Source organism: Bos indicus x Bos taurus, chromosome 14 (genome assembly GCF_003369695.1).
Source record: "Bos indicus x Bos taurus breed Angus x Brahman F1 hybrid chromosome 14, Bos_hybrid_MaternalHap_v2.0, whole genome shotgun sequence".
Classification (NCBI taxonomy): Eukaryota; Metazoa; Chordata; class Mammalia; order Artiodactyla; family Bovidae; genus Bos; species Bos indicus x Bos taurus.
Window position 1 is genome coordinate 24,895,969 of NC_040089.1, and position 21,150 is coordinate 24,917,118.

The 21,150-nt window shown below is 40.6% G+C and overlaps 1 protein-coding gene and 1 long non-coding RNA gene across 3 annotated transcripts in view; one reads left to right on the top strand and one right to left on the bottom strand.

Annotated features, from left to right (window-relative positions):
• LOC113904192 overlaps nucleotides 1–446 on the bottom strand; it is a 35,010-nt gene extending 34,564 nt beyond the window's left edge. For both annotated transcript variants that reach the window (XR_003514438.1, XR_003514437.1), the window contains exon 1: nucleotides 70–446. This is a non-coding gene — a long non-coding RNA (uncharacterized LOC113904192). The remainder of the gene's footprint in view (nucleotides 1–69) is intronic.
• Nucleotides 447–1,024: 578 nt separating this feature from the next.
• The window catches only part of UBXN2B (UBX domain protein 2B), a 30,760-nt gene continuing 10,634 nt past the window's right edge, over nucleotides 1,025–21,150 (top strand). The window contains exons 1-5 of the mRNA XM_027561027.1: nucleotides 1,025–1,141; nucleotides 9,098–9,201; nucleotides 16,550–16,700; nucleotides 17,478–17,561; nucleotides 18,907–19,016. Of these exons, the coding sequence (XP_027416828.1) occupies nucleotides 1,058–1,141; nucleotides 9,098–9,201; nucleotides 16,550–16,700; nucleotides 17,478–17,561; nucleotides 18,907–19,016 (533 nt within the window). The 5' untranslated portion in view covers nucleotides 1,025–1,057. The remainder of the gene's footprint in view (nucleotides 1,142–9,097; nucleotides 9,202–16,549; nucleotides 16,701–17,477; nucleotides 17,562–18,906; nucleotides 19,017–21,150) is intronic.

Below are 21,150 nucleotides of genomic sequence, written 5' to 3' on the forward strand. Positions count from 1 at the left end.
AACAGAGTGAATTTAGTGGTTACTAGTCATCAGTTTTCCTTGGGTATAACACGGAATAACAATACTCACCTCCAAGAGCAGCAGACAAGAGAACACAAAGAACGCACCTAGCACGGTGCACGCAGCAGATGCCAGCAGAATATTTCCCTTCACACCCATCTTCCACTCCGAACATTTCCTGCAAAGTTTTACTGCAAATGGCATTTACGCTGTTTATATCTCTTTTCCTCCGCTAGACTGTGAGGTTTATAATGACCAGGACTACTTTCTTTTTACCTTTGCGTCCGGAGTCATAGAAAAAACCTGGGATAAGACAGGAGTCTGAACAAGTCTCAGGTGAATAAAGAGAATTTAGGAGTATCTAGCTCTAATCGCTGGAGAAGGCAACGGCACCCCACTCCAGTACTCTTGCCCGGAGAATCCCATGGACGGAGGAGCCTGGTGGGCTGCAGTCCATGGGGTCGCTAAGAGTCGAAGACGACTGAGCAACTTCACTTTCTCTTTTCACTTTCATGCATTGGAGAAGGAAATGGCAACCCACTCCAGGGTTCTTGCCTGGAGAATCCCAGGGACGGGGGAGCCTGGTGGGCTGCCGTCTCTGGGCTCGCACAGAGTCGGACACGACTGAAGCGACTTAGCAGCAGCAGCTCTAATCACAGAGAGTTTACGGGGTTCTTTTCTCAACAACACTTCACGCTTCGGGGTCGACGCACCACCCAATCCTTGGCAGGGAAACGAGAGAATGTGACCGAGATGGGAAAAGTAAGGTGGCACTTTCCATCAGATGAACTCTCCAGAAGACATGGTCACCATGGGGTAAAGAAATCCCCAAGTCCGTGCTGCCCTTCTCGGAAAGGAAACTCTGAGCCAACTTCCTTTAAGGAAAGGAGCGGGACCGGACAGGTGGGCGGGCGCCGGAAGAGGGGCGCGCGGGGAGGGGGGGAGAGGGGCGGGGGAGGCGGAGGCGCACTGGGACCGCTCCGCCCCGCCGTTGCCAGGCAACCGGCCCCGGAAGTCGCGGGAGGCGCGTCGGCGGCGGTGCCGGGAGCGGTGAAAGATGGCGGAGGGCGGCGGCGGAGAGGCGGGCGAGGAGGAGCCGAGGGCGGCGGGGCCGCGGCCCCCGAGCGCGCGGGACTTGCAGGTGCGGCGGGCGGTGCGGCGGGGGAATGTGTGGGGCCGTTCCGGTCGCGGCCGAGCTTCTCAGACCCGCCCGGGGACCGAACTCGGACTCCGTGGGTCTCCCCCGGGCGGCACGCCGGACAGGGGCGTCGGGAGAAACGAGTGTCGGCGCCCCGCGCTCTCAGGTGTCCCGGCGGCGTTTCCCCTCCACCCCTCTTGCCTTTTAAGAAGCAGCTGTTGATTCCGAATGGCTTCTTTGAGGGGTCAGTTGAATGCTTCACTGGTTGACGCTCCGGTCAGACTTCTGCAGAAGGAAACTCTGAGGTGGCCGTGGGGAAGTCGAGTCACAAGGAAGCCGGTTTGGTCTTGTTTCTCTCGGATGCTGTTTCTGGCTTATTTAAATGTAAAAATGGTTCCTTTTTAATCAGAGAGCTTTTCCCTTTCAGTTCAGTTCAGTCGCTCAGTCGTGTCCTACTCTTTGCGACCCCATGAATCGCAGCACGCCAGGCCTCCCTGTCCATCACCAACTCCCGGAGTTCACTCAGACTCACGTCCATCGAGTCAGTGATGCCATCCAGCCATCTCATCCTCTGTCGTCCCCTTCTCCTCTTGCCCCCAATCCTTCCCAGCATCAGGGCCTTTTTCAGTGAGTCAACTCTTCGCATGAGGTGGCCAAAGTACTGGAGTTTCAGCCTTAGCATCATTCCTTCCAAAGAAATCCCAGGGCTGATCTCCTTTCACAGTGACCTAAATAAGTATTTCATCCTACGTCTCGCACCCTAGTCGTTACTGCTATAGGGTAGAAAACATTGCACGTAAGAAACGGGGATGTAAAACTTTGTAATGTTACAGGACATTGACATTAATTGCCTCAATACCAGCGCCCTCTGCCAGGTGCTTCACGCTACTCATTTTAGGGTGTTTTTTTTAACTGTCCCTTTGTAAGATGATTGATAAAATTGAAACAGTGAAGATGTGTGTCTCCTCAGTCGCGGTTTGCGACCCCATGGACTGTAGCCCGCCAGGCTCCTCTGTCCATGGGATTCTCCAGGCAAGAATACTGGAATGGATTGCCATTTCCTTCTCCAGGGGATCTTCCCTACCCAGGGATCGAACCACCATCTCCTTCATTGGCAAGTGGATTCTTTACCACTGAGCCACCTGGGAAACCCCAAACGCCTATAGGGACTATAATTAAACATGAATGTCCCTCCATCTACCAGGCTTAGTAGAAAAGGTCTATTATAATTCTTTATTGTCACACCTTCATTCTGCTTCTTTAAACGAATGTATATTGACCACCTGCCCTGTAACATACTACTAAGCTCTGGGAATGCAGAGATAAATAGTACATCAAATCCACAGTTGGTGCTGGGACACTGGAAGGGCCTAGAAGTGTGAAAGGCATTTCTACCCATTGTTTGCCTAAATAAGATACACATGAATTTAACACAACATTTTTAAGATGGAGGATGATTGAGTGCCAAGATAAGCAGTGCATACAGTGATGAATTTGGAGAATGGAGTGATCAGTGTCAGCTTAGGAAATGAACTCAATGTATTGATAAAACATTTGCAGTATTTATGACTCAATTTAGTAGTAGTAAACAGAATCCAGAAGTAGGAGGGTTTCATCTACCTCATCTTGTCTATTGAAGGCCAGCATCACTAAGACGCAGCATGTGCCCTTGGGGGAAAAATGGTGTTTCTAGTCAGAACAGCTTCAGCTTGCTCCTTGACCTTGCTGCTTAGTAGTCACGTGAGTATAGGAGAAATGTCCTAACTTCTCTGATCCTGTGTCTTTATTCATAAATTCAGGGTTATGTTGATCACAGGTGTCAAGGATGAAATAAAGGAATGTCTGTAAAGTGCCTCTTCAGTATTACCCTGGCTCAGACTTGCTTACTAAATATTTGGCTCTTTTTCCCTTAAAGGAGAAAATACTGTAACTTTCACTGGTTAGTCCATCTAATGCTACTAAGTTAAAACTATGTGACCTAATAGCCTTTCTCTAATTTAAATCTATTTCTTCTTATGTGAAAAATGAGAATAGCTTGGTTAATGATCACCTGATACTTGTCAAATTTAGACTGAGTCCACTGGATTGATATGATTAATTGTTGGAAATGTTGTAGATGTCGCTAATTTTGAGAATGCCTTCCTTTCCACCATCAATTAGAAAATAAACTTTTTTTTTTCCAGTCTCCTATCTACTTTTCGGTAGGTAGATTACTGATTTTTTTATGAATGTGATTTGGCATTTCAAATACATTAAGTATTGATAATGTTTATTTTAGAATTTAATAAGAATGTGAAGAATTTGCAAAGAAACCCCGGAAGAAAAGAACCAAAGTAATGACATATGAAGTAATAGAGTGCGTATCAAAGGTTTAAAAGAATTGGATAATGTTCTTCTCCCCAGCTGGTTTCTTGGATAGTGAATATTTTTGGATTATCTTTTTATTGTTTAATCTAGCTGTGTTATTTTAAGCATTACCCAGTTAGTTCAGTTTTCAGTAGATACTTCTTAATTTCCTGGCAACTTGCTCTAAGAGTCTTTCACAGTATTATTGAGGAGAGAAGGGTGATGTGTTACTAATTGGAACAAGCAGAAGTATCGCTCCGTGCCTATTTGTCAGCTGCCGTGCAGTGTGGGGTTTGTCAGCCTCTAAATTAGGAGAGATTTCCTCATTTACCACACCAGGAAAGATGGATGGTCGTCCCCCAAAAGCCTCCCAGCACAGTGAGCCTCTGACTCTCTAAAAGCAGAAGTTTCCCATGGGTCCCACAATGAGAGTAGATTTTATCTCCCTTCCTCCTCCGGAATTGGGAACATTTAAGGGGGAAGCTTGGGACAGGAGTGCTGGTGACAGTATGTAGGTACTCAGTCGTGTCCAACTCTTTGTGACCCCATAGACTGCAGCCTGCCAGGCTTCTCTGTCCATGGGATTCTCCAGGCAAGAATACTGGAGTGGGTTGCCATTTCCTACTGCAGGGGATCTTCCCTACCCAGAGATCTAACCCGCATCTCTTCTGTCTCCTGCACTGGCAGGTGGGGTCTTCTCCTCTGCACCACCTGGGAAGCCCCTGTTAAGTGGCACTTGTTGTTCAGTCACTTAGTGTGTCCAGCTCTTTGTGACCCCGTGGACCACAGCATGCCTGGCTTCCCTGTCCTTCACCAACTCCTGGAGCTTGCTCAAGCTCATGTGCATTGAGTTGGTGGTGCCATCCAACCATCTCAACCTCTATTGTCCCATTCTCCTCCTGCCTTCCATCTTTCCCAGCATCAGAGTATTTTCCAATGAGTCAGCTCTTTGCATCAGGTGGTCAAAGTATTGGAATTTCAGCTTCAGCATCAGTCCTTCCAATGAGTATTCAGGGTTGATTTCCTTTAGGATTGACTGGTTTGATCTCCTTGCAGTCCAGGGGACTCTCAAGAGTCTTCTCCAACACCACAGTTCAAAAGCATCAGTTCTTTGGTGCTCAGCCTTCTTTATGGTCCAACTCTCACATCCATACATGACGACTGGAAAAACCATAGCTTTGACTATTCAGATCTTTGTTGTCAAAGTAATGACAAAGTGACAGTACTCACCCCAAACCTCAGTGTTCATTAGTAGTTCTGAACGTCTTCAGAGCCCTTTGTCTCTTGTCATGCCCTTCCCTCTATCCACACACGTGGAGTTAACAGATTAGGTACACTCTGTTCCAGGTCTCCTCAGAATGATATCAAAAGAAAAAGATTTCTGTTTTTATTTCTTTATTTCCATATAGGTTGGAGTTGGGGAAAAATTGGGGCTAACTTAAGTACTTACCAGGGTTTGGAATAGGCTTTGGATGGGGCAGAGAAGAGAGTTCTGTCAGTGAGGAAAGAGTAGGACTATCTGGGACCTTCATCCTCTTGGTGTCAGTGTCCCTTATCCTTGGTTCTCAGTTTTAACGTGCATCAGAGTCACCTGAAAGGTTTGCTCAAGCACAGGTTCCTGAACCCCACCCTGAGTTTCTGACTCTCTTGGTCCAGGGCAGGGCTTGAGCACCTGCAGTTTTAAAGGGCCCCCAGGTGATGCTGATGTTGCTCTTCTAGATTTAAGTCTGTATTGTACCTTCTGGGCTTCCCAGGTGGCTCAGGGGTAAAGAATCCTCCCGCCAGTGCAGGAGATGCTGGTTCAGTGCCTGGATTGGGAAGATCCCCTGGAGGAGGGCATGGCAACCTACTCCAGTATTCTTGCCTGGAAAATCCCATGGACAGAGGAGCCTTGCAGGCTAAGGTCCACCAGGTCACAAAGAACAGGACTGAGCGACTAAACAATAACATTATACCTTCTGGCAGTTGTCTAAGACTGGGAGTTCCAGTACTTTCAGTCTTTTGCTGTGTTGTTGATATTCTTACCCACAGTTTCAGGTTCTTTTCACACATTCATCACATTTCCAGTTCTAGAGAAAAAATTATCAGTGCTTACATATTTTATTCTCTCTGTGTGATTGAAATATCACATAATTTAGTTGTTTAGCTCATGGAAATCTGTCCTGATAATTCACAGTCCATAATTATTTCACAATGCATGTATTTTTATCTCTTTATTTGAGATTTTTCTGTCATTTTCTACTGGTTTTAACCAGTACCTCAGTTTATTATCTCTTCAGATATGGTGTCATTTGCTATGTTAAATAATACTAATTAGCTAATGAATTTATGCCATATGATGCTATAGGGACATCATGGATCCTGGCATTAATTCCCTTTAAATATCATTCATTTTCTTCTAAGTTAATGATGTGCCAATAATAACTAGAACCTTTCAGCTAGTTGGACCCCCTGGTCTGATGTAATTTTCTCTATATTCCTATTTTATTAATATATGTTCCACATTTCATGGAATCAGAGGCATTGTTTGCATTATTCATTTATTTTGTAGAAGATTATTTGATTGTCAAGGTTTGTTCACATCTTCTTCAAGCAAAAAACAAGGTACAAAACTATAGGAAATTTTGAGTTTGCCAAGAAGTTCATTCAGATTTTTCCATAACAGCTTATGAAAAAAAAAACCCAAACAAACTTTTGGCCAACCCAATATCTCAGTTTTTAAATCTATAGCATAAGTTATCTACCCATATCTCTCTATGATTCCTGTTGTGTTGTAGTCTACATAATTTAATAAGAATTTTCTGGGTGCCTGTCCAGTTCTGCATTAGAAACAATTTGGGAAGCCTAAATTAAAGTCATTCAGTCAGTCAATTCAGTCGTTCAGTCATGTCCTACTCTTTGCGACCCCATGAATCGCAGCACGCCAGGCCTCCCTGTCCATCACCAACTCCCGGAGTTCACCCAGACTCACGTCCATCGAGTCAGTGATGCCATCCAGCCATCTCATCCTCTGTCGTCCCCTGCTCCTCCTGCCCCCAATCCCTCCCAGCATCAGAGTCTTTTCCAATGAGTCAACTCTTCGCGTGAGGTGGCCAAAGTACTGGAGTTTCAGCTTTAGCATCATTCCTTCCAAAGAAATCCCAGGGCTGATCTCCTTCAGAATGGACTGGTTGGATCTCCTTGCAGTCCAAGGGACTCTCAAGAGTCTTCTCCAACACCACAGTTCAAAAGCATCAATTCTTCGGCGCTCAGCCTTCTTCACAGTCCAACTCTCATATCCATACATGACCACAGGAAAAACCATAGCCTTGACTAGACAGACCTTTGTTGGCAAAGTAATGTCTCTGCTTTTGAATGTGCTATCTAGGTTGGTCATAACTTTCCTTCCAAGGAGTAAGCGTCTTTCAATTTCATGGCTGCAGTCACCATCTGCAGTGATTTTGGAGCCCAAAAAAATAAAGTCTGACACTGTTTCCACTGTTTGCCCATCTATTTCCCATGATGTGATGGGACCAGATGCCATGATCTTCGTTTTCTGAATGTTGAGCTTTAAGCCAACTTTTTCACTCTCTGCTTTCACTTTCATCAAGAGGCTTTTTAGTTCCTCCTCACTTTCTGCCATAAGGGTGGTGTCATCTGCATAGCTGAGTTTATTGATATTTCTCCCGGCAATCTTGATTCCAGCTTGTGTTTCTTCCAGTCCAGCGTTTCTCATGATGTACTCTGCATAGAAGTTAAATAAGCAGGGTGACAATATACAGCCTTGACGTACTCCTTTTCCTATTTGGAACCAGTCTGTTGTTCCATGTCCAGTTTTAACTGTTGCTTCCTGACCTGCATACAAATTTCTCAAGAGGCAGAAATTTATAAATTATAGTAGGGGGGATGAAATAGTAAGAAAAGTACACAAGTGATGAGAATGTAATATTTAATATGTGTCAATAATAGAATGCCATATGCTATAAGGATTTACATCACTTAAGAAAACTAGAAAAGGCTTCATAAAGGATGGCTATAATGGGCCTTTGACATACAGGTACCATTTCCATTGATGGAGGAATAGCATAAAAATAATTCATAGAGCAATATTATCATCTCATGAGGAAATCCATAAAGGAATATGGTTTTGAAGAAAATTTTTGAAGGTAAAAATTTCTTAAAACCTTGGGTCCAGGTAATTAGAGTGTCTGTCTCTGTCCATCTCTCTCATTTATTTTTTTGTGCATGGTGAGGGTGATTTGTTTGTTTCTCCCTTTTGGAGAAGATAAGGTAGGAAAAGATCATAGAAGATATATAGATAATACTGGAGCAAGAAAAATCTTGGGGAAAATGAAACAGTGATAAAAATCATTGTTGAGGAGGTTTTAATACTACCTTCTGGTAATGGAGCATTTGCCTTGTGCTTCACATACATTATGTAATCCCTTTATTGTAGACATTAGAAGATGAGGGAACTAAAAAGCTCAGAGAAGTTAAATAATTTGCTTAAGCTCACACAGTAAGAACCTAAGTTAGGAGTTTAATAAGATTCTTTTAGGCTACACTGCACTTTTATAATTAAGGTTTCTTGCAAAATTAACATGATAGAAACATGAAAGTTGACATATGTGTAAGCAGTGGCGGTCAAAAGTTAGGTGGGAAAAATAAAGCCTTTCAGTTTTGTTTTCTTGTTTCTTGCATATTTTAAAGGTTGATTAATAGACTCTTCAGAAAATTAGCTTTGGCCCAGTTCCCTATTTTTCTTTTCCTACTGAGGACAGAATCCCTGGAGATTGTTTCATATTTCTCGTTTTCTAGGAGTACTTCATCTGAGTTTTGCAGCAGAGTGTTTCTTGGTTTTTTTAATTTTCCAAAGATTAGGGTCATGCCAGTTTTAATTGAATAGCCACAAGGGCCATGAAGGAAAGTCTGACTTGAGTTGTCCAAGGATGTCAAAAGTGGAAACAATATAGCTTATATAATAATGAAATATTTTGATAATTTCTTAAAATTGCAGTTTCAAAAAGTATGCTTTGTTGACTTCATTTTGAAAGAGATATCCAGCCATATATTTATAAAGCATAATTTGGTAATACTGCTTTCTAACAGTTATATAAACTATATATATATTTTTCATTGTCTTTTATTTTTTAGAAGCTTATTTTCCTAAACTTTAGAAGTTTTTATGTCTGGTAAACTTATAAATAGAATAATTTTGAAATTGTTTTATGTACTCAGATTTTGAAAACGTGAAGAACTAAATGAAATATTTTTATGGGATCTAATGAGAGCAAGCTGACATAAGTGTAAAACATCTTCAAGTATTTTTAAAAGAATTATAGTTCCAACTTTGAAACTAATCTGTTAACAAATCATTTTTGAAGCTGTTGAATAGTTCATTGAAAGTAATTAAGCTATTATTGTAACTTTAATTTATGCTACTATGTGTGACATTTTAGTGAGAGCTACACTGGTTTTATTTTGGAAGGGAGTCCTCTTCTGAAATAGCAGCCTTCATTTTTAATTAAAAATCTTGACTACTCAATTACAAGTTAATTTTCTATTCCTAACTTTTTGTACAGAGAGTTTATTTCTAATGTTTTTATACTTTATAACAAATCTGTTATTCTGTAGTTGGCCTTGGCAGAATTATATGAAGATGAAGTGAAATGCAAAGCTTCCAAATCTGATAGACCTAAAGCTACAGCCTTTAAAAGCCCACAGACAGCACCTCAAAGGTAAGTTTTGTTTTTCAAACTTGTATCCCTTTTTAGTTCACTAATCCCACATTATTTTAAATGGCCTTGGGAATTTTTTAACTATAATTTCTTAAATATTTTTAGATACTATTTCTGAAACTATAATAGAAAGCAAGAAGAAAATTTGGGGGAAATTATCTTAAATACTTAATGTTTTGATAGACCTCACAAAGCATAGTATACTGAGTAGTATTTTTCTTGGGCACTGTGGTTCTATTTTGAGTCATAGGACTCATTGAGGATCTGATAAAAGCTACACCGTCTTTCCCCTAGAACATTTACATCCAGCTTTGTCATTCATTTTTAAAGGTTTGCGTGTTTCTTAAAGTCCATCCATGGAACCCCTCTGTGTGTTTTGTTCTCCATTTAAGAATCTGTGACTTTAGGACTCTGTCTTTCCTTCCATTGGATGATGCTACATCTAATAGTGATAGATAGTATTTGCTGTTGTTAAAACCCCTGAACTATAAAAAGAACCAACAGTGAAGATTTAAGAGATGGAAACCAGGTATATTTTATTGTCATGAGTTTTCTTATTTCCATGTATATGTTCATTAATGTCTTTTTAGTACACAAATCTCATTACTAGGGAGAAGCTTGAATTTCCCCATTACATCTCATTCTCAGAAAGTCTTTTATTTCTCCAGAAGTTGAAAAATTCAGTGGAAATTACTTTTTTTGTTACTATTCTGCCTTCCTTCTTCCTGTAGGGGAGATAAAATGACCTATCTTTCCTGAATGGAAAGAATAACACTTATAATTTATAATTTTCACCCCAACTTTTTATTTTACAATTTTTCAAATACATAGATAATCAAAAGATTAGGATAATGAACATATACTGTGTCTGCTCCAATATTCACCAGTTGTTTATATACTGTAGCAGTTCATTGGTGCACACACTCTCTGTTACTCAACCACCTGAAAGTAAATTGCAGCCGTGATAGCACTTCATCCCTAGAGGCTGCAGTCCACACCCAGTAAGACGCAAACACTCCTTGATAATGTCTCACACCTTAGAAAGTGAGCTCTGACTGCATGTCATTTACTACATAGTCCATAATCAGATACTCTTAGAGGTTTTGAGGATTTAGGATACATTTCACTGATGATGCCGGTTTTAAATCTGAATCCAGAGCATTCTTCCCATCTTTCCATTGTCTGCTTTTAACTCATCTGTTTAAAGCTTATTACGTTGACATTGAAGAGCTGGGCCCAGATGTCTTATAAAATGTCCCACATTCAAGGTCACTGTTTCCTCACATTTAGATTCTCGTTAAATGCTTGTCAAGAGTTTCTTGTTAAACATGCTTGTCAAGAGTACTACTTATTGACATTTTCTGCTGTGTATTATGTTACACCAGGAGCCTTATGGTTTCGGGTTCCCCCACTCTTGGTGCCCTGTTCACTCGGTTAGGGTGCTGACCGCCACCATCACTCCACCAGGAGGTACAGTCTTTCCTTTATTGTCTGCAGATTGGTCATCTTGGCACAGTCTGAATATCCTTCCCTTTCACTTAAGTTTATCTGATATATATATATACACACAGATATATGTGTAATACATGTATTATATATGTATGTGTGTATATATATGTATAATATATATTATACACAGATATTTATATAATGTGTATGTATATATATACACAGACATTTGTATAATATAAATGTATTATATAGGCATTTATATAATGTATATGTATTATACACATATATATAATACATATATACATATGTATTATATATACACAGACATATATATATTTTAGCTGCTTCCTTAATTTGTTCAGTCTCCGAAACTTTGAAAGTGCTTAAAATATTAATGTACCAAAGTTTTACTCATAAGTTATTTGACTATTCTTCCCCAATTTGAACCAGTTTTTGAATGACTTGATTTGCTGGTATAAAAAATCAAAATATTTGACTTCTTAAAATTAGTACATTAATATTTTCCTTAAGGATTCAAATATAATCCTTAAAATATTTCAGTGAATTGTTTTCTCTTTTCTTTTATGCTGACACAGTGTTGCCATTAATGTTTACAATTTGATAATGCAATTTTTAAGGACTTAGTGCCTCAGATATGATTTCTAGAATTACTTGTCCAAAAGGAGGAGCTGCATTAAATATATTGAGGCTTATGCTGTTTGATCCGCTTAAAATACAATTGCAAACCAAATTATTGACCATCTTTTCTTTTTGCTAAGTGTGATATTTTTGAATAGAAAGTATGTGGTTCTGTTGGCTTCACATTTGGCAGTGACATCTGCCTGATTTCATTGCATGTCTGCTGCTTTTGTCTGGTACAGAAATGGTCCACCTTACTTCATGGTCCACCTTCTTGAACAACTTTAAATATCAAAACATTCATCTGTTCATTGTTGTTTTAAGCCAGTATATTTTCAGTGTGACCATCATGTGAAGTTTCAGTAGTCTACACATAACTTGATCTGTTTTAAAGAAAAGGAGGGACAGGATCTACAGAAAAGTTCACAGAAGACAGCCTGACACCTGCTTTTACATATTCATCCACAAAAGGTTCTCTGTCACAAATAGGACTTTAAAAATGTAACTCTTCTTCTTCAAAAATATAAGAACTTAAAAAAATGTTCCCTACAAGTCATTAGATCCTAGTATGGTTTTGCAGATTTAGTGAGACAAGTGTCCACAATATCTGGCACAGTGTGGGTATCTGGCTGGGCCTTTAAAGATAACTAGAAGACAAGGGACAGAATAGGCCTAGAAGAAAAAAGTAATAAAAATGACAGGAGGGAGCTGAAGAGGAGCAGCAGAACTTGGGTAGCCTCATGGCAGGTGAGGATGGACAGACTGGGTGCTACCAGGGCCTACTTCAATCATGTGGGGCCTCTGTGCGCACCCAGAGAACCTCACTGGGAAGGGCCTCGAGCTTGCTTTAATGCTTTGCTCTTCAGTTCAGTCACTCAGTCGTGTCCAACTCTTTGCAACTCCATGTACTGCAGCACGCCAGGCTTCCCTATCCATCACCAACTCCCAGAGCTTGTTCAAACTCATGTCCATCGAGTCAGTGATGCCATCCAACCATCTTATCCTCTGTCATCCCCTTCTCCTGCCTTCAGTCTCTCCCAGCATCAGGGTCTTTTCCAGTGAGTCAGTTCTTTGCATCAGGTGGCCAAATTATTGGAGTTTCAACTTCAGCAATGAATATTCAGGACTGATGTCCTTTAGGATTGACTGGTTTGATCTCACCACCGTCCAAGAGACTCTCAAGAGTCTTCTCCAACACCACAGTTCAAAAGCATTGATTCTTTGGCGTTCAGCTTTCTTTATGGTCCAACTCTCACATCCATACGAGACTACTGGAAAAACCACAGCTTTGACATATGGACCTTTGTTGGTAAAGTAATGTCTGCTTTTTAAATATGCTGTCTAGGTTGGTCATAGCTTTTCTTCCAAGGAGCCAAGCGTCTTTTAATTTCATGGCTGCAGTCACCATCCGCAGTGATTTTGGAGCACAAGAAATTAAAGTCTGTCACTGTTTTCACTGTTGCCCCATCTATTTGCCATGAAGTGATGGGAGCAGATGCCATGATCTTAGTTTTTTGAATGTTAAGTTTTAAGCCAGATTTTTCACGCTCCTCTTTCACTTTCATCAAGAGACTCTTTAGTTCTTCTTTGCTTTCTGCCATAAGAGTGGTGTCATCTCATATCTGAGGTTATTGATGTTTCTCCCGGCAATCTTGATTCCAGCTTGTGCTTTATCCAGCCCAAGTACATTTTGCTTGATGTACACTGCATATAAGTTAAATAAGCAAGGTGACAATATACAACCCTGATGTACTCCTTTCTCAATTTGGAACCAGTCCATTGTTCCACGTCTGGTTTTAGCTGTTGTTTCTTGACTCGCATACAGATTTCTCAGGAGGCAGGTAGGGTGATCTGGTGTTCCCATCTCTTTAAGGATTTTCCACAGTTTGTTGTGATCCACACAGTTAAAGGCTTTAGTGTAGTCAGTGAAGCAGAAGTAGATGTTTTTCTGAAATTCTCTTGCTTCTTCTGTGATCCATTGGATTTGGCTGTTTGATCTCTGGTTCCTCTGCCTTTTCTAAATCCAGCTTGAAGATCTGGAAGTTCTTGGTTCACATACTGTTGAAGCCTCGCTTGGAGAATTTTGAGCATTGCTTTGCTAGCATGTGAGATGAGTGCAATTGTGTGGTAATTTGAACATTCTTTGGCATTGCCTTTCTTTGGGATTGGAATGAAAACTGACCTTTTCCGGTTTTCATTTGCTGGAAAACTTTGCTCTTACTGTCTTGAAATTCTTAACACATTTTGAACAAGGAGACTCCCACTTTCATTTTGGTGCTGGGCCTACAAATTACATGTCCAGTCCTGGATGCAGCCACAGCACAGCCAGCCTGGAAGGCCAAGGAAAGCTGTGCTTATGTGGAAAGGGGAAAGCCAGTGTATGGTTTTACTGTAAATTTTACAATAAAAATTATAGTGATAAAAACTTTGTTTCTAGTTATAGACACACCTCAGTTGTTTTTCTCCTCTCTGTTCTAATAAGATTTTGGCAGTGGACAAGTCTTTTAATTCCCTAAACTTCAGTATTTCTTATTTGTACAGTGGAGTTAATGCCATTTTTATGAGGATTAAATGAGCACTTGATAAATGTTAGTTATTATTATAATACCTTTAGAAAAAGAGGACTGGCAGTACCATATAAAATAAAGAGTAATGAGGAAAACAAAATAAGAAGACATCAAGAAAAGAACAACTGTAGTTATCCAAAGAGTATGCTGGTAAAATTTAGGATTAGGATTAGCGTGGTGTCAGTGGAATGGAGGAGAAAGGGTGACATTGGTGTGGATACTTTTAAAAGAATTTATTGTAGAAACATGATGATGTGGAATAGAAATGTGGTGACATGGAAAAGAGAGTAAGAGAATGGGAGAGAACTCTGAAAAGTTCTTAATCTAGTACCTGAGGAAAATGTGATCATTCATGGGAAGAGATGAACTGGATTCAAGTAGGTGCTTTTCAGTTCAGCACTGGACCATAAGTAAGAGGCTCTAAAACCTGTATTTGAGAGTCATCTCTACAGAGGAAGTTGTTATCTCTGGACAGGGACAAATGATGATCAGATGAGTTGAAATAGAGCAAGAGAGAAGTAAGTATATAGGAATACTTATGAAAGAGGTGAAAGGTGGATTGTGGATCTAAATATAAAAGGGAAACAATAAAATTTCTGGAAGAAAATAGACCTCAAGGCAGGCAGAGATTTCTTATACTGGTGATAAAAATTCAGAGACCGTAAAGAAGTTAGTAAATCTTTTCCTGTGCCCGGTTTTTCCTGTAAGGTCTTTCTCACCGAGACTGAGAAGAAGGAGCCTTGTAACTCAGCTCTTGAGATTAGGGACCCAGGAGGGAGCCTAAGCTCAAGAGATTAGGGAGAGCCTGCAGCAGAAGCTCCCCACTCCCTCCCCTTCCCTCCTTCCCCCTTCCCTCCCTTCCCCTTCCCTTCTCATACTGCCATTTAAGGCATCAGCTGTCAGGCTCTTTCTTGCCCTGTTGTTCAGTTGCCGTGTCCGACTCTTTGCAACCCCATCAGCTGCAGCACGCCAGGCCCCCCTGACCTTCACCATCTACCGGAGATTGTTCAAACTCATGTCCATTGAGTCAGTGATGCCATCCAACCGTCTCATCCTTTGTCACCCACTTCTCCTGCCTTCAGTCTTTCCCAGCATTTTCCAATGTGTCAGCTGTTCACATCAGGTGGCCATAGTATTTGAGCTTCAGCATCAGTCTTTCCAATGAGTATTCAGGGTTGGTTTCCTTTAGGGTTGACTGGTTTGATTTCCATGCTGTCCAGGGAACTCTCAAGAGTCTTCTCCAGCACCATAGTTTGAAAGTATCAATTCTTTGGCACTCAGCGTTCTTTACAGCTCTCACATCCCTACATGACTACTGGCTTCTTGCACTGACCCTAGTCTTAAACCCAGCCATGGCAGTGCCTGGCCTTGGTTTGTTGCATGGGGCCCTCCGAGGATCAGCTTGGCAGGAGGGCTTCGGTTGGCTCCTCTTCTGGCTAAACTTGGACCTCAGGTGCCTCCCCAGGGCACTAGGAGCTTGGAGTCCACCCAGCCGCCCCCAGCTGTGAACCAGCCTTGTTAGTGGGGTTCTGCTGGTGTCCACTGTTCTCCTCTTGGATCTTTCCTCCATGGACAGTGAGTTGAGAGCAGAGCTTCCTTTCCCTTTCCTGTTTCGTTCTCCATGTACTCATTTGGAGAAAGCCTTGAAGGTGACTCTATCCCTGATCTTCAGTGCTGATAGAATTTTCCCCGTCTGTTTCATTTTCTGAGTCAGTTCATTGTAGATTGGAAACTGGACTGGAGGGTATGTGTAGTTCAGGAAATGAGCTTTGGTTTTCATCTTATTCTGAAAGTCTCCATGTTTATATTTCATTGGTTATATTTTCTGACATTCTTGACTGGAAAAAATCTTGAAAGATAAAATAGTGTACTAATTTATGTGAAGGAAGCTTTTATGAGGAAATAGAAAAGAGAGGAGAAATGATTCAGTGCATAGTTAACACATTGAGAAAATTGTGGTCTGAATTATTTACCTTTAACATAGTGAAAAAGTGTGAAAGTGTTAGTCATTCAGTCATGTCTGACTCTTTGTGACCCCATGGACTGTAGCTCACCAGGCTTTTCTGTCCATGGGGTTCTCCAGGCAAGAATACTGGAGTGGGTTGCCATTCCCTTCTTCAGGGATTTAACCCAGGCTTCCTGCATTGCAAGCAGATTCTTTATCTTCTGAGCCACCAAGGAAGCCCTTTAACACAGGGAGATTACAACCTTTAACATGGGGGGAGGTTAATTTTTCAGTCAGAGCTCTCTGAGGAATAAACTCGATGTGTAGGCCTGTGGATTTAGATGTTCATATCGTCTCAATCTGGAGGGCTTTTCACTAACCAAGTCCTATGAAATGTGGATTCCTCTGGGGAGGCGACTTAGCTTCTGGCTGTCAGCAGTGTTTTCCCAGGATCACACCGATAGATCAGCAGTCACAGAGCGGGAGGGAGGAAGAAGCAAGCTAGTTCTCAGGTGGCATGCTGAGCCTGCTACCAGCGTTTCCTCAGACTCCATGAGAAAGTAGATAAATGAACTCTTTACTTCTTAATTTCTTGATCCCGATTTTAAAATTAAGTACTTTCACAAAAGCCATAGAAATGGCTCTTTTTAAATAAAAGTCATTTCCTAAGACTATGTAGTCTTTTGCTTTAAAGTAGTTTATGCTTACAATCTGTTTTTATTCATGAACTTTACAATGTTTAAAGGTTCTATTCAAGTGAGCATGAATGCAGTGGATTACATATAGTTCAACCTTCAACTGGGAAAATTGTGAATGAACTTTTCAGAGAGGCGAGACAGCATGGAGCCATCCCTCTGAATGAAGCCACAAGAGCCTCGGGTGATGACAAATCTAAGGTAAGGGCTGAAGTTTTATATGCTATCAGTATACTTGATCTGCTATAGATTTTTATATTATTTGCAAACACTATTTCTCTGTGTATTTCTTTTTCAGATATTTCCGTTATTTTTCAAAGTCTATAACTTTCTATTAATCAAAAATTAAAGCAGTTTCTTAACATTTCTATGAGTGTGATGATTAAAAACCCACATATGATATGAATAATAATTAAAAGGAATGGTTTTTTACTTCATAAGCTGCCTCACCTGAAAAATAGAAGAGCTTGTGATTAGTGAAACAAAATAAAAAGTGCAGTTCAGTTGATTCATTACAGTTGAATCAAAGCTGCTTATAAAATAAGTATGGAGCTTTTCTTCAGGGTTATTTATACTCAATTTATTAAATTCTTCCTTTCTCTATGAAGCTCTTAATGCTTTGTCAAATATGATTCAAGAATTATAATTTTATTATAAGACTTGTTATAAAATATTAATGGTGAGTTTTAAAAGTCTGTTCCTAATTAAAAATATTATTTCAGTGTATGAATGTATTTCATAATTTAAGATTGGCATAAGTTATTTCAGTTTCTGAGTCACTCATGTTTTTATGGGAAGAAAATGATATACTAGAGTATACATTTCTGTAACATAAGACCTTTATTTTAATGTAAAAATTTCCTGGAAAGTATATACCAGTGTGGCTAATTGATCTAGTTTTAAAATATATATCATACATTATCATACATTTTGCTTTAATAAGACTGAATTTTTAACCCACTTGCTGTTTTTTTTTAGTCTTTTACAGGTGGAGGATACAGATTGGGTAATTCCTTTTGTAAGCAGTCTGAATACATCTATGGAGAAAATCAGTTGCAAGATGTAGGTACAGTAATGAAAATGAGAAATTGTTGATTTTTGCCCCTAGTTACTCCGGTTTTTATAAAATTAAAAACTGAAATTCTCTTCTGTTATTTTTTGAAGTATTGATTAAAAAAACTAATGTGTAAGTTTTCAGATTCAAATGTTGTGTTTCTCAGCTGTGCCTTTTTTGTATCTCAGCTGTGCCTTGCACTTAAAGATATATAACCGTTTGTGAAAGAATGTATCATTCACTGTCAAAATGAGTTACATAAATGTTATAATAATTATTATAAATGGCATACCATCATGGTGTAGAATTAGCTGAGTTATATACATGGAAACGTAGGGCTTCCCAGGTGACCCAAGTCATAAACAATCACCTGCCAATACAGGAGGCACAAGAGACATGGGTTCGATCCCTAGATTAGGAAGATCCCCTGGAGAAGGAAATGGCAGTCCACTCCAGTGTTGTTGCCTGGAGAATCCCATGGACAGGGGAACCTGGCAGGCTACAGTCCACATGGTCAGAAAGAGTTGGACACAACACGTACGCACAAACGTAGAGATGCCTAAAGTCAGTCTTTGTTTTTTTCTTTTTGAAATTTTGGAGTTAACCGTCTCGTTTTCAATGTGATGAATAGTTTAACTTAGGAGGGTCGCTGGAGATTCCATCGTGCTCTCTGGCATGAAGCAGAGAAGAATATGAGTGTAGATGAAGGGGAAGAGTGGCTGTGGGGTAGCAGTGGCTTCTCTCATGACTTGGATCTTCTCAGTGAACTAGAAATAATTGTACTTCAAGGCCAGGCTCCCACAGTGGCACCTTTGATATTTTAGCCATTGTCAGTTTGTTAAGCCAAATACAAATCTAAGGAAGCTCACATGGTTCCATTTATGTCCTTATTTGACCTGAATAAAGTAAAGGATGGTACAAAAAGCTTTGTATATTTTTTTAAATTTTTGTTGGGTTTTTTGTTTTTTTTTTTTCTTTTTAATTTATTTTTGGCTGCACTGGGTCTTCATTGCTGCACGGCCTTTCTATAGTTGAAGCGAATGGGGGCTACTCTCTAGTTGCGGTGTGCAGGCTTCTCCTTGTGGTGGGTTCTCTTGTTGTGGAGTACGGGCTTTAGAGCTTGGACTCGGTAGTTGTAGCACATGGACTTAATTGCCCCACAGTACATGGGATCTTAGCTCCCCAACCAGGGATCAAACCCATTTCCTTGGCATTGGCAGGCAGATTCTTAACCCCTGGACCACCAGGGAAGTGTGTACTTCATACTGTAAGTAAGTGGTAAATAACGTGTTTGAAAATTAAAATTGTTTAATGCAGACGCATTCTTGTATTTCTTTTTTCTATGTGCGAAAGGTTCAAATTTTGCTTAAACTGTGGAGCAACGGTTTCAGCTTGGATGATGGAGAATTGAGACCTTACAGTGACCCAACAAATGCCCAGTTTCTGGAGTCTGTTAAGAGAGGGTAAGATATGTTACTTAGATTTTGTCTATTACTGAGGGTGGAGGTTTTTTGTTTGTTTGTTTTTTTAAACAGACCACCAGTCAGAAGTGCTCCACTGGTTTTTAAGAGTGAAATACTGGAATATATTCTGTAAACAGCTTCTGGGGGGAAGGGTATTTTAAGTATATAAAGGACACATTGCTATCTATAAGTCACTGGTTCTTAACTTGGTGGGGGGAGCAGTAGATATTGGTTTCTTTTAAAATCTCATGAAGCTATGGTCCCAGTTCTGAGAAGCAGCATCGTAGTGTCATAAATTTGTGAATTGATCAGTAGGTGTCTGCCCATCTGCTAAGCCACTGTCCTGCTTACTGTTGACAGGGTGACTCACTGCATGTATGCCTGAAAGCCGCTTATATTAGAAATCTTTTTAAATGGCATTACTGCTGGCAGAAGAATTCAGAAGGTTAGTTCGAAGTTAAAATTTTTGAAACCAGATTTACAGTGCCCTGACCCATCTAAAGAACGTTGTAACTCACCAGCCCTTGTGGCTGAAGGACAAGGACTTGAGTGATTTTGCTACAATTACAAGAGCTATTTATTTTCACTAGCTGATAAGTGATCATCCCTAAGTAGGAATACAGTGAAAGAAAGACATCAGGCTGGTTATGAGCTGGGAAATGTGAGTAGCAGTGAAGGGCCCAGAACAGGAGGCTACTCTCCATCCAGGAGTTGAAAGTGGGGCTTTTCCAGGCAGTGAAATTTTTCCTAGCAGAGTGGTAGGAGGGGAGTGGAGGTGGAACTCTGAAGGAAAGGCATTTTAGGACATTAATTTGCTTGGATTTTGAAGTTGAATTCTCCCAGATAATGTCAGAATACTGAAGAAGGTTTCGTAAGACATGCTGTAATTGGGAAGGAAGTCATTGAGAAAGGTGGGAGGCTGTCCCGGCAGGCAGTGTGTGCTGGTGGTAAATGCAAGGTCAAGAGCTGAGGTCAGGGCCATGGGCTTGGGAGCTTGCAGAGTCACTAAGCAGACTGGGAGCTGCGGGGGCCAGGGGGAGTGGGCTTCTGCCTGGTGAAGATCAACAGGACGATTGAAATAACATTTACTTCAGGATGGGAGAAGGAAAGACCATGTTGATGATGAGTGTGCTCTCCGTAAAGATCCAAACTAATTTATTACTAAATGAAAATACTCCATGAACTTTGTAGGCTAACGTTCAGTCTTGGAATACCAAGGGAGTGTTTTCATTTGAGCCACACTGTATCCTCAAGTTCAAATTATGATCAGAACCATTTTAGAAATGGCACCTTGAAAAAAATGATTGATGGTCAGATAGTGGTTGTCAGCTGTATAATCATTGCCCCCTGCTTTATGACATATTTTGTAACACCATCTTTACTATCCTCAAGGAAGTGTTTACAGATAATATAATCAGTCTATGCCTATTATGTCTAAAAGTTTCATGTAACATTTATCTTAAATATGGTGAAGAAGTAAAGGAAGGTAATTTATTATGCAATTACACATATTTCAATATATAACATAACCAAAATATAACAAAGTAGATAGCTTGGTTCCTGGGGAGCTCAGTGGTGAAGAATCCACCTGCCAATGCAGGAGACTCGGGTTAGATCCCTGGGTTGGGAAGATCCCCTGGAGGAGGAAATGGCAACTAACTCTAGTATTCTTGCCTGCAAAATCCCTTGGACAGAGGAGCCAGGTGAGCTACAGTCTTTGGGGTTTCAAAGAGTTGGACACAACTGGGGAACTGAGCACACATACACACAGACTGCACACCTGTGTGCAGTCTAGCACTTATCATGCAGATATGACAAACAGAAATCAGAATAATGGGGTAGTGAGGTATGTGAAGTTAGCAGCTTCCTTACTATACGTGGTATTGCAGTCAGAGACTTGATTAAGTTCCAGACAAAACAAAGTACAATCTTTGGTTTATGTGGCAGGTGAGTTTCTGAAAAGTTCAAAGCATATTAATACGATACAAAAAAAAACAACAGTTGCCTGCAGGAGGGTGGCACACATGAATCAGACGATAATCAAAACCACCCCCGTCAAACTTCCAGCCTTCCGCCAGGGTGTTCAGAAAAAAATACCACACTACCTGTTAGGTCCTCAGGGGGATTTTCTAAT